Genomic DNA, 12,500 nt, shown 5'->3' with positions numbered 1-12,500 from the left:
CGTAAGAGTGCTTGATAAACTCGTATCCAGCATGCTGTGAATCTGATGAATGCGACTGCGCAATGCGATTCCATCTGGTGCACCTTCACATCAGACATGGAGGCCTTTTGGTGTAAAGGTCTCTCTCTGCGTTCTTCAGCTCATTACTTATAGAGCTGGATGTAATTAGAGCATAGGTCATAAATCATGGTGAAATCATCACATATTTATCATCAGGATGTCAACAGTCTCTTTGTGCGTGCCCATGTGTAGCTAACATCCCCCAGCAGTGACTGGGACCTTCTCCCACCGAGTTTCATTTCAGACGTCTTTATTTCCCCAGTTGTCTGGAAACATCAAAGTGCCATTAGCTCTAATTTGATTGTGGCCGTTCTGTGAGCGTTCGCGCTGTTGTCTCCGCATGCTATTACATCTGACAGCCAGGATCAGCCGTGTCACGCATAAACATACCGTCGGAAGCTTCTGGCGATTACGCAGCGCTTCCTGTCAAGGTATCTTGACATGGGCACATGTCACCAAACAAAGCAAAGACAAAACAAAACAACAAAACAAAAACAAGAAAAGCATCGTGTGCACACACAGACGTGCACAGACGTAGACGTGCGATAACTGGGGCACGAGGGGCCGTGTGCTGCATCTGAGCCTTTGAGCTGTCTGACGCACACCTCTTCACTGCCGCCTCAGACACACACGCCGCTTCACCGCCGTCTCACGCACACACACCGCTTCACCGCCGTCTCACGCACACATGCCACTTCACCACCGTCTCACGCACACATGCCACTTCACCACCGTCTCACGCACACATGCCACTTCACCGCCGTCTCACGCACACATGCCACTTCACCACCGTCTCACGCACACACGCCGCTTCACAGCCGTCTCACGCACACACGCCACTTCACCACCGTCTCACGCACACACGCCACTTCACCACCGTCTCACGCACACATGCCACTTCACAGCCGTCTCACGCACACATGCCACTTCACCACCGTCTCACGCACACACACCGCTTCACAGCCGTCTCACGCACACATGCCACTTCACCACCATCTCACGCACACACACCGCTTCACAGCCGTCTCACGCACACATGCCACTTCACCACCGTCTCACGCACACACACCGCTTCACCGCCGTCTCACGCACACATGCAGCTTCACCACCGTCTCACGCACACACGCCGCTTTACCGCCGTCTCACGCACACACACCGCTTCACAGTTGTCTCACGCACACACACCGCTTCACCACTGTCTCATGCACACATGCCACTTCACCACCGTCTCACGCACACACGCCGCTTCACCACCGTCTCACACACACACGCCACTTCACAGCCGTCTCACGCACACACGCCACTTCACGCACACGCAGCATCACCACCATCTCACGCACACACGCCACTTCACTGTTGTCTCACAGTCCCGATCACTTTCTGGCTTATTCTTTTGACTCCGTTTTTGGATCTGTCTCTGGAGGTTTGCACAAACAGAGAACGATGAGGCTTTCACTCACCTCCCTCTGTTCCTCACTGCTCTAAAGACGGAGTTTGAAGGACCAGCTTCTTGCAGTCTGTGACCCCCCCGGATGTGTTCTGCAGCGTGAGAGACAGAGACACATGACCTGAGGAGAGGGGGAGAGAGAGACAGTGGGTCAGAAAGAGAGAAAGAGACAGAGAGAGCAGGGAAATGGAAAGAAAGGCAGAATGTGTAGGAAGCAGACTAAAATGGCAAGAGAGTGAGAGAGAGAGAGAGAGAGAGAGTGAGAGTCTTCACTATGGAGAATCTGGCTGGTCCTCTGCACTGCCCTGCTGTACGGCCCAGATGGAGGTCACTACGGGTCAGTGGTCAGAGCAGACTGCATCAAATCAAACTAACGCTGCTCTCTGTTCACTCTGTTCCTCATATCTGGGGTCTGGACCATGCTGAGGTTTTGGTTATTCATACCGGGGCCAGTCATCAACACACTGAGGTTCCTTGCCGCTTATGATGGTTTCTGTTGCATGGTAATTTAGTGTTGATGTTATTACACTGAACGTGGAGCAGAGCCTTGTGGGAAGCGATGTCTTTGTTGCTAACTGTGCCTGTGTTAGATATTACTGTGTTACTTGAGCTTGAGAGCGGAGTGATTTTGAAAGGGTAATTATAAGATTGTGGAATGACTTCCTGAGCGTGGCATTGAAAAAGAAATCCCTGTACCCAGGATCATTGAGAACCCAGTACCCAGTATCATTGAGAACCCAGTACCCAGGATAATTGAGAGCACAGTACCCAGTATCATTGAGAACCCAGTACCCAGGATAATTGAGAACACAGTACCCAGGATCATTGAGAACACAGTACCCAGTATCATTAAGAACACAGTACCCAGTATCATTGAGAACACAGTACCCAGGATCATTGAGAACACAGTACCCAGTATCATTGAGAACACAATACCCAATATCATTGAGAACACAGTACCCAGGATCATTGAGAACACAGTACCCAGTATCATTAAGAACACAGTACCCAGTATCATTGAGAACACAGTACCCAGTATCATTGAGAACACTGTACCCAGTATCATTGAGAACACAATACCCAGTATCATTAAGAACACAGTACCCAGTATCATTAAGAACACAGTACCCAGGATCATTGAGAACACAGTACCCAGTATCATTGAGAACACAGTACCCAGTATCATTGAGAACACAATACCCAGTATCATTAAGAACACAGTACCCAGGATCATTGAGAAAACAGTACCCAGTATCATTGAGAACACAGTACCCAGGATCATTGAGAACACAGTACCCAGTATCATTGAGAACACAATACCCAGTATAATTGAGAACACAGTACCCAGGATCATTAAGAACACAGTACCCAGTATCATTGAGAACACAGTACCCAGTATCATTGAGAACACAATACCCAGTATCATTGAGAACACAGTACCCAGTATCATTGAGAACACAATACCCAGTATCATTGAGAACACAGTACCCAGGATCATTGAGAACACAGTACCCAGTATCATTGAGAACACAGTAACCAGGATCATTGAGAACACAGTACCCAGGATCATTGAGAACACAGTACCCAGTATCATTAAGAACACAGTACCCAGTATCATTGAGAACACAGTACCCAGGATCATTGAGAACACAGTACCCAGTATCATTAAGAACACAGTACCCAGTATCATTGAGAACACAGTACCCAGGATCATTGAGAACACAGTACCCAGTATCATTGAGAACATAATACCCAGTATCATTAGGAACACAGTACCCAGTATCATTGAGAACACAGTACCCAGGATCATTGAGAACACAGTACCCAGTATCATTGAGAACACAATACCCAGTATCATTAAGAACACAGTACCCAGTATAATTGAGAACACAGTACCCAGGATCATTGAGAACACAGTACCCATGATAATTGAGAACACAGTACCCAGTATCATTGAGAACACTGTACCCAGTATCATTGAGAACACAATACCCAGTATCATTAAGAACACAGTACCCAGTATCATTAAGAACACAGTACCCAGGATCATTGAGAACACAGTACCCAGTATCATTGAGAACACAGTACCCAGTATCATTGAGAACACAATACCCAGTATCATTAAGAACACAGTACCCAGGATCATTGAGAAAACAGTACCCAGTATCATTGAGAACACAGTACCCAGGATCATTGAGAACACAGTACCCAGTATCATTGAGAACACAATACCCAGTATAATTGAGAACACAGTACCCAGGATAATTAAGAACACAGTACCCAGTATCATTGAGAACACAGTACCCAGTATCATTGAGAACACAATACCCAGTATCATTGAGAACACAGTACCCAGTATCATTGAGAACACAATACCCAGTATCATTGAGAACACAGTACCCAGGATCATTGAGAACACAGTACCCAGTATCATTGAGAACACAGTAACCAGGATCATTGAGAACACAGTACCCAGTATCATTAAGAACACAGTACCCAGGATCATTGAGAACACAGTACCCAGTATTATTGAGAACACAATACCCAGTATAATTAAGAACACAGTACCCAGGATCATTGAGAACACAGTACCCAGGATAATTGAGAACAGAATACCCAGTATAATTGAGAACACAGTACCCAGGATCATTAAGAACACAGTACCCAGTATCATTGAGAACACAGTACCCAGGATCATTGAGAACACAGTACCCAGTATCATTGAGAACACAGTACCCAGTATCATTGAGAACACAATACCCAGTATCATTGAGAACACAGTACCCAGTATCATTGAGAACACAATACCCAGTATCATTGAGAACACAGTACCCAGGATCATTGAGAACACAGTACCCAGTATCATTGAGAACACAGTACCCAGGATCATTGAGATCACAGTACCCAGTATCATTAAGAACACAGTACCCAGGATCATTGAGAACACAGTACCCAGTATCATTGAGAACACAATACCCAGTATAATTAAGAACACAGTACCCAGGATCATTGAGAACACAGTACCCAGTATCATTGAGAACACAGTACCCAGGATCATTGAGAACACAGTACCCAGTATCATTAAGAACACAGTACCCAGGATCATTGAGAACACAGTACCCAGTATCATTGAGAACACAATACCCAGTATCATTAAGAACACAGTACCCAGTATCATTGAGAACACAGTACCCATGATAATTGAGAACCCAGGTTACATTCCTATACACCTCACGCTTATTCATGTTGGGGCTTTTGAACTCATTCTGATTGATCAAGCATGCTGTGTTCTTGGGGACATTAACAAATCTTCACTTTGGTCTAGCCAGGAACACATTATCCTGCTAGCAGTGCTAAAGAGGGGATGAAGCTAAGACACAAGCCTTCAGTACTAGCTGGTCTGTGCTAGCTGTCTTTACCTGGATAAGGCGTCTGTTTGAGCCTGTGCACACGCTCGGTCCTTACGTCTCTGGGTGGCTCTGGCTTCCTGCGGCAGGGCACATTGTGTCCTGACACTGTGCTTTAGCACAGGGAAGCGCAGCACTAAATAAAGCACACACGAGTCCAGCCACTGCAGTTCTGGAGCAGCCCAGCTACACACACGGACTCAGGGAGAGATAGAGAGAGAGAAGGAATAGAGGGGGGAGAGAGAGAGAGGGGGAGAGGGGAGGAGAGAGAGAGGGATAGAGAGAGAGAGGGAGAAGAGAGGGGAGGAGGAGGAGAGAGAGAGAGGGATAGAAAGAGAGAGGGAGAGAGACTCCTTTGTCCTGTGGCAGGAAACCAGGGAGAGAACCGGTCCAAGTGACCTGATTCTCTCTCTCTCTCTCTCTCTCTCTCTCTCTCTCTCTCTCTCTCTCTCTCTCTCTCTCTCCCCTCTCTCCTCTGCCTTTCACTTTTACTCATTCTGTCTCTCTGGAAGCAGTTCAGATGAAAAACAGCAGGGGCATTCCAGGGGCTTTTAGGCTCATTCGTTTCTCCGCCCCTCCATAGCCCCGCCCATGGCCCCGCCCCTGACTCCACCCCCACCTCCTTTCTGACTTTATCCGCCTCCATATTTTTTACACCTTCGGACTCACAGCATGAAGGTGGCAGTGAAGCAGTGGAGTGTTGTAATGGTGGAGGGAGGAGGGCTGTGGTGGGAGGTGTAATGGTGGAGGGAGGAGGGCTGTGGTGGGAGGAGTAATGGTGGAGGGAGGAGGGCTGTGGTGGGAGGTGTAGTGGTGGAGGGAGGAGGGCTGTGGTGAGAGGTGTAATGGTGGAGGGAGGAGGGCTGTGGTGGGAGGTGTAAAGGTGGAGGGAGGAGGGCTGTGGTGGGAGGTGTAAAGGTGGAGGGAGGAGGGCTGTGGTGGGAGGAGTAATGGTGGAGGGAGGAGGGCTGTGGTGGGAGGTGTAGTGGTGGAGGGAGGAGGGCTGTGGTGAGAGGTGTAAAGGTGGAGGGAGGAGGGCTGTGGTGGGAGGTGTAAAGGTGGAGGGAGGAGGGCTGTGGTGGGAGGTGTAAAGGTGGAGGGAGGAGGGCTGTGGTGGGAGGTGTAAAGGTGGAGGGAGGAGGGCTGTGGTGGGAGGTGTAGTGGTGGAGGGAGGAGGGCTGTGGTGGGAGGTGTAAAGGTGGAGGGAGGAGGGCTGTGGTGGGAGGTGTAATGGTGGAGGGAGGAGGGCTGTGGTGGGAGGTGTAATGGTGGAGGGAGGAGGGCTGTGGTGGGAGGAGTAATGGTGGAGGGAGGAGGGCTGTGGTGGGAGGTGTAATGGTGGAGGGAGGAGGGCTGTGGTGGGAGGAGTAAAGGTGGAGGGAGGAGGGCTGTGGTGGGAGGTGTAGTGGTGGAGGGAGGAGGGCTGTGGTGGGAGGTGTAATGGTGGAGGGAGGAGGGCTGTGGTGGGAGGTGTAAAGGTGGAGGGAGGAGGGCTGTGGTGGGAGGTGTAATGGTGGAGGGAGGAGGGCTGTGGTGGGAGGTGTAAAGGTGGAGGGAGGAGAGCTGTGGTGGGAGGTGTAATGGTGGAGGGAGGAGGGCTGTGGTGGGAGGTGTAATGGTGGAGGGAGGAGGGCTGTGGTGGGAGGTGAAGGGAACCACAGGGGCCACTAGAGTGGAGGTTTCCGCAACGGGATATTACGGGAATGTCATTTTGTGTGGGTGGAGGCTGATAGTGTGTGTGTGAGGGTGGAGGTGTTTGTTTTTTTGTGCCCAGGTAATGAAAGTGTGTGTGTGTGTGTATCCTGAAAGGTTGAACGACAGGAAGTTGACTTGATTAAATCTCTTCACTCGCCGTGTGAGTGCCAACACGTGAGCGTCATGAGCACGGTGTCACACACACGCGCTCTGTCCAAGCTCTGCTACCTGCCCATCACTCCGTCACACACACACACACACACACACACACACACACACACACACACACACACACACACACACACACACACACACACACGCACACACACACAAATACAATTCACTCTTCCGCAGACTCGGTGATGGGCTTGTTGACCTCTGACCTCTGGGGTGATGAGACCTGTTTGTAACTGTCACTACCAGTGAACGGGACCATGTCGTGAACTTTGACTAAATACAAGCTGAGTGTTGTTTCTCCGCCCATGGCCATCCGGGGGGGGAGTCGACAGGATGGAGCTTCTGTCCAAGAATGGATGGGGCTGCGTCTCCTTGACTCATTGCCTGCAGGAGGCTCAGGAAGTGTGTGTGAAGCGTGGCTTCAGTGAGGCGTGCTGGAGAGCGCTGGAGCCTGGAAGTGAGGCTCCATTACTGTGGTCCACCCAGGCCCTGGATGAAGAACCAGGTGCTGAGGTCAGACATCTGCTAGGAGAAGAACACACACACTCACACTCTCACACACTTGTGCCACCTTCCCTCCCTCTCTCTTCCTCTTCCCCCCCCCTCTCTCTCGCTCTCCCTCCCTCTCTCTTCCTCTCTCTCTTTCTCTCTCTCTTCCTCTCTCTCTGTCTCTCTCTCCCTCCCTCTCTTTCCCTCCGTCTCCACTGCTCCACTCGTTCCTCCCCCTCATTCATTTCCCTGTTGGCCCCTCCCCCTCTCTGTCGTTGAGTGGACCCGTGCTGAATTGAGTACAGTCTCCTCTATTGATCTGGACGATCGCTCATAACCCGCCGTTCCGGCAGGCCGTACCTGTCTGCTCCATTAGCTTAATGAAGGTCCTCCCATCTGACAAATGGACCGGTGGCCCGTTCTGCGTAGGGACCGGCCTCCCCACACTCACGGGTCTCTCCCGCATCGATCACACCTCCCCGAGGTTGGTCCGACACGGCCTGGCTAAGACATGACAGCTTTCTCTTGACTCGACCTCGATTGCCTCCGTGACCCAACAACGCTTACACTAGCAGAAACACCAGCTTCTCCTGAAGGGCGCCCCCTGGTGTTAGGATTTACTGCCACGGCTCCTGATGTAATTGAGTTTTTATCATGGGAGCTTGTCAGCCAACTTGGCCCCTGCCCAGAGGTTTGGGTTCGTGATTTACAGCAGGCCTGGCTGGACTCCTGTCAGAACCGGGCTGTTACTCCAGCGCTGTTAACGCTAATGCCCCTCACTAGCACCGGCTGTGAACCCTGACTCGCACACTAGCACTGGGATGCTGAGGGCTGGTTCCGCCAACACCGGACTCGCCGTCTTATCTTAAATTCATCGTAGGAGTTCGCCAACCAGGTCTGCGAACATGCAGTAATGGTGATAAAACATCAACAATTGCTGATGTAAACAGAGCGCCACCTGTTGGTGTGAGAGTGAGCACGTGTGAGAACTGGAAATCAACAGAAAGATACTGCATAACAGAACTGGGATTAGCATATAATTTGTCAATCGTCATTTATAAAAACAACTCCTAAAACGTCATGAGTCAATTAATACACCACTTATTTGAAGATCAGGATAGAAAAACAACTTTGAAGCGTTTTATTGGTAACATTAAGAGCTCAGGTAATGAATAGGAGAACAGTAGCTCCTACACAAGCTGAGACACCAGGGCGTGTGTTGCTGACGAAATAAAGAGAAGATGATTTTGGTGGCTCCATTTGACAGTTACATTTAAATAAAATGTCTCAGACTGCCAGAGGAAGGCAGGACTAGTGTGAGTGGAGGTGAGACTGAAGTCTTCCTCAAGGACGTGGAGGAGAGAGGAGCACACATGTCACGACAGGTGGAGTTGCACATGCCAGATGCTGCAAGTGAGGATGTTTCTCCTACACAGTGACATCACAGACTGTGAAATTTCTGACATATTGCACCACTCGGCATTCGTTTGGTTGGCCTGGCCTGTCTGGTCTTTGGTGAATGGCAGAGATGGATGAATAGCTATTGTCACGGTTTAGTTTGCATGGGCTGTATCTCTCAAATCTGCAGTATGTTATAAATCAAATAGTAAAGAAAAAATAGGATAATGTCAGCATGATGCCATCTCATATACACAATTATATATTCAAACTTCAGTTTTCTTCCAAATAATGAAATGATGGATTATTTCTATCATCATTTATTTCTGAATCTGACTTGATGTAACAAGATCAAATTTGGTTTAATGCAACTTTGAGAGTCTTTATTAATATGCTTATTAAGAACTGTAAACATGTCAAGCTTGCAAATATTATAACGGTGTCATGGTTCTACACCCACAGTGAATCACTGTCTGGTGTGTCATCAATCATGACTAGTATTCCTATAACATTTTATACCCCTGTATAAACCTCATTTTAAGCCAATGGTGCTATTTCCAAATCAATCTCAGAAGCGGGACTGTCATTATTTCCTTATCAGACGCTGTAAATCATCCCGTTCTGGGCGACAAGCGAGACTTTCATATGTTATCTGTCACCTGACATCATAAAATACAAAGATTTATTCTGTTTGCGTTGCATATGCAGGGGTTGAATGTACACACCATCTACGGTGTGATCAACCTCACCGTGCCGTTTTACATACGACTGGGTGTAGTAAAGAAAGGTGATGTTGTGATGTAATGTTCTAGTAGATCTACGACCTGCTCGTGCGTGAGCTCACAGGCCGTTAGCTGGGCGGCCCGTGCGCGCGGACGCTCCCCAATTGTTACACCTTGGCTAAATTCCGTGTGTCTTGCGGCCTTTTCTCCAGCTCCTGACCATCGACGACAACTTCTGCGGCCTGGACATGAACGCGCCGCTGGGCGTGTCCGAGATGGTGCGTGGAATCCCGCTCTTCTCCGAGTCCAACGACAAAATGACCTCTGTCATCGCCTACGTCTACAAGAACTACTCGCTGGCCTTCGTGGGCACCAGGGGAGGCCGTCTGAAGAAGGTAGGAGTCCTTCCTCTTCCTCCGGCTCGCCGCTGTGTCACGTGACCCTGAAAGCTCTTATTTGCATCTGTAGCTCTGCTGTGAACAGCCTTGCTAACACATTGCGATGAGCAAGGGCCTAGCACGGTGCCCTGGACCCGCTGTTTAAGGAGATCTGCTCTGAGGGTGCTGTGATATAATGGCGACACACACAGTGATCTGTTTCAACATTGGAGCGGTGGGATCAGCGGATCCAGTCACGGGGGACAGTGAGCAGCCCGGCTCAGTGACGCATGGCCACCGCCGGCAGCTCACGCATGAGTGTCAGGAGTCTTCGGGATGCATAATCGTTTGGTTTGCAGAGAGGGAGAGAGATGGGTGGAGAGAGAGAGAGAGAGAGAGAGAGAGAGAGAGAGAGAGAGAGAGAGAGAGAGAGAGAGAGAGAGAGAGAGAGAGAGAGAGAGAGAGAGAGAGAGAGAGAGAGAGAGAGAGAGAGAGAGCTCTGGGGTGTTGTACCCAGGGGGCGATAGACGGGCTAATTGGATGATGCGGTATGGGGGCTTTGGGTCTGCTACTCCTCCCATGACTGCTGCTCTTGAGACCACAGCTGAGACGAATCTGCAGGCCACGCAGACTCCGTGTGCAGGGCCGAACCGCATTACGAGAGGGAGAAAGAGAGGAGTGACAGAGAGAGAGAGAGCAGAGTGATAGAGAGGTGTGAGAAAGAGACAGAGAGAGAGGGAGGGAGAGCTGTGTGTGTTTCTGCATCGCTCACCCTGTAGACACACACATCTCAGCTGCTAGACGGGATTCTAGTCTGACGTGCATTTCTGACTGCGGCTGTTTTGTTGTTATTGTTGTTTTTGTTTGTTGTTGTTGTGGGCTGTGTGGGAGTGGATGGGGGGGATGGGGCTGCTCCTGGACCCAACAGGTGGGTGGAGTCTCTGCCAGTCTGTACTGCTGTTGCCTGAGCAGTGGTTGCTGATTGGCTGCTGTGTTTGCCCACGCGCCACCAGCCACCACACTCCCGTGTGGTCGGCCACATCACTTCCTGCTGGCCTTCCTGGTCCGGAATGACGCCGAGTGACGTGGTAGGACTAAAATAGAGAGAAATAAAGATCTTGAAGAAGTAAACAGACACGTTGACTCACATACACATGCACGACCTCTCTGTAACACAAATGGGTGTGCACACACACCCCTGCATACACAACCCTGCACGCACACCCCTGCACGCACACCCCTGCACACACAGAAACCTTTTAGATGCTATTTAAGCGATTGCCGATGTCCTCAGCGGAAAACAGTGGATGATGTCATTGTTACTGGTGAAACAAAACAAGTTGATAAAAATGCAGCTCAAACTGGTCATTAATCCACAAGTTTATAAGCTTTCTTAATGGACAGTGATTTATTGACCACAAGCACATCACACCCGCCATCTTATTTACTAGTGCATGATTAGCCTGTCACTGAGAGCAAATATTCACAGCAGCAGCCCTGAGTTTATAAGATGGCTGAGAACATAAATATTAGCACTGACTCCCTTGTGTAACTTTGTAAAGCTCTCCCACTTCCTTAATCCCACAGGAATAAAGAGAAATGTCTTTTGAGAGGTTTTTTGGCATGTTTTAGCTTACTGGACAGCGTCCGAGAGCCCCGTCATCACTGGTTTGACCTTTCAGAAGGTGTGAATGTGAGGTACGAGTTTGATCCAGTTTCCTCTCGCATTTCCAATCCAGCTGGTGGTGAACTCCAGGACAAATGGACAAGAGGAGTGGGAGGATGTGAAGGCAGCTACAGCAGTAGCCTGTCCAGGGGCGTGGCCTGTCCAGGGGCGTGCCCCCCCTCTCACCACTAGAGCCGACTAGGGGTGTACTGTCACCTGCTTCAGTGTTCATTCAAAGTCCTGCACACAATGTTTGTCACCCCAAGAATCGTGGCACAGATGGTGCATGAGGGAGTTCTGCTGTCCTCATCCAGAAATAGAAACCTACAGATTCTAGTCCTGTGGATTCAGGGAACTGCCAGTTCTGCAGTTAACGTGTCTATATATAGTTAGCATGCACACATCTGCTAGGACCGAGACAGACTGTGTGTGAGTGCACGGTAGAACTGCGGCTAAACGACACACAGCGTTTGGGAGCACGGGAACGCGTAACACGCACACACACACAACACACATAGACACAACACACGCACACACACACAACACACATAGACACAACACACGCACACACACACAACACACATAGACACAACACACGCACACACACACACACAACACACATAGACACAACACACGCACACACACACAACACACATAGACACAACACACGCACACACACACACAACACACATAGACACAACACACGCACACACACACACAACACACATAGACACAACACACGCACACACACACAACACACATAGACACAACACACGCACACACAAACAACACACATAGACACAACACACGCACACACACACACACAACACACATAGACACAACACACGCACACACACACAACACACATAGACACAACACACGCACACACAAACAACACACATAGACACAACACACGCACACACACACACACAACACACATAGACACAACACACGCACACACACACAACACACATAGACACAACACACGCACACACACAACACACATAGACACAACACACGCACACATAACAGATACACACACACAACAATACAAATGCGCCA

At 49.5% G+C, this 12,500-nt stretch overlaps 1 protein-coding gene across 2 annotated transcripts in view; it reads left to right on the top strand.

Annotated features, from left to right (window-relative positions):
* Positions 1 to 12,500, top strand: part of plxna4 (plexin A4) — a 225,028-nt gene that overhangs the window by 26,617 nt on the left and 185,911 nt on the right. For both annotated transcript variants that reach the window (XM_077005339.1, XM_077005340.1), the window contains exon 3: positions 9,608 to 9,790. In XM_077005339.1, the coding sequence (XP_076861454.1) occupies positions 9,608 to 9,790 (183 nt within the window). The remainder of the gene's footprint in view (positions 1 to 9,607; positions 9,791 to 12,500) is intronic.

Source organism: Brachyhypopomus gauderio, chromosome 5 (assembly GCF_052324685.1).
Source record: "Brachyhypopomus gauderio isolate BG-103 chromosome 5, BGAUD_0.2, whole genome shotgun sequence".
In the NCBI taxonomy this organism is placed as follows: domain Eukaryota; kingdom Metazoa; phylum Chordata; class Actinopteri; order Gymnotiformes; family Hypopomidae; genus Brachyhypopomus; species Brachyhypopomus gauderio.
Note: the sequence above shows the minus strand (reverse complement) of the source record. Positions and strands in the feature narration are given on the sequence as shown.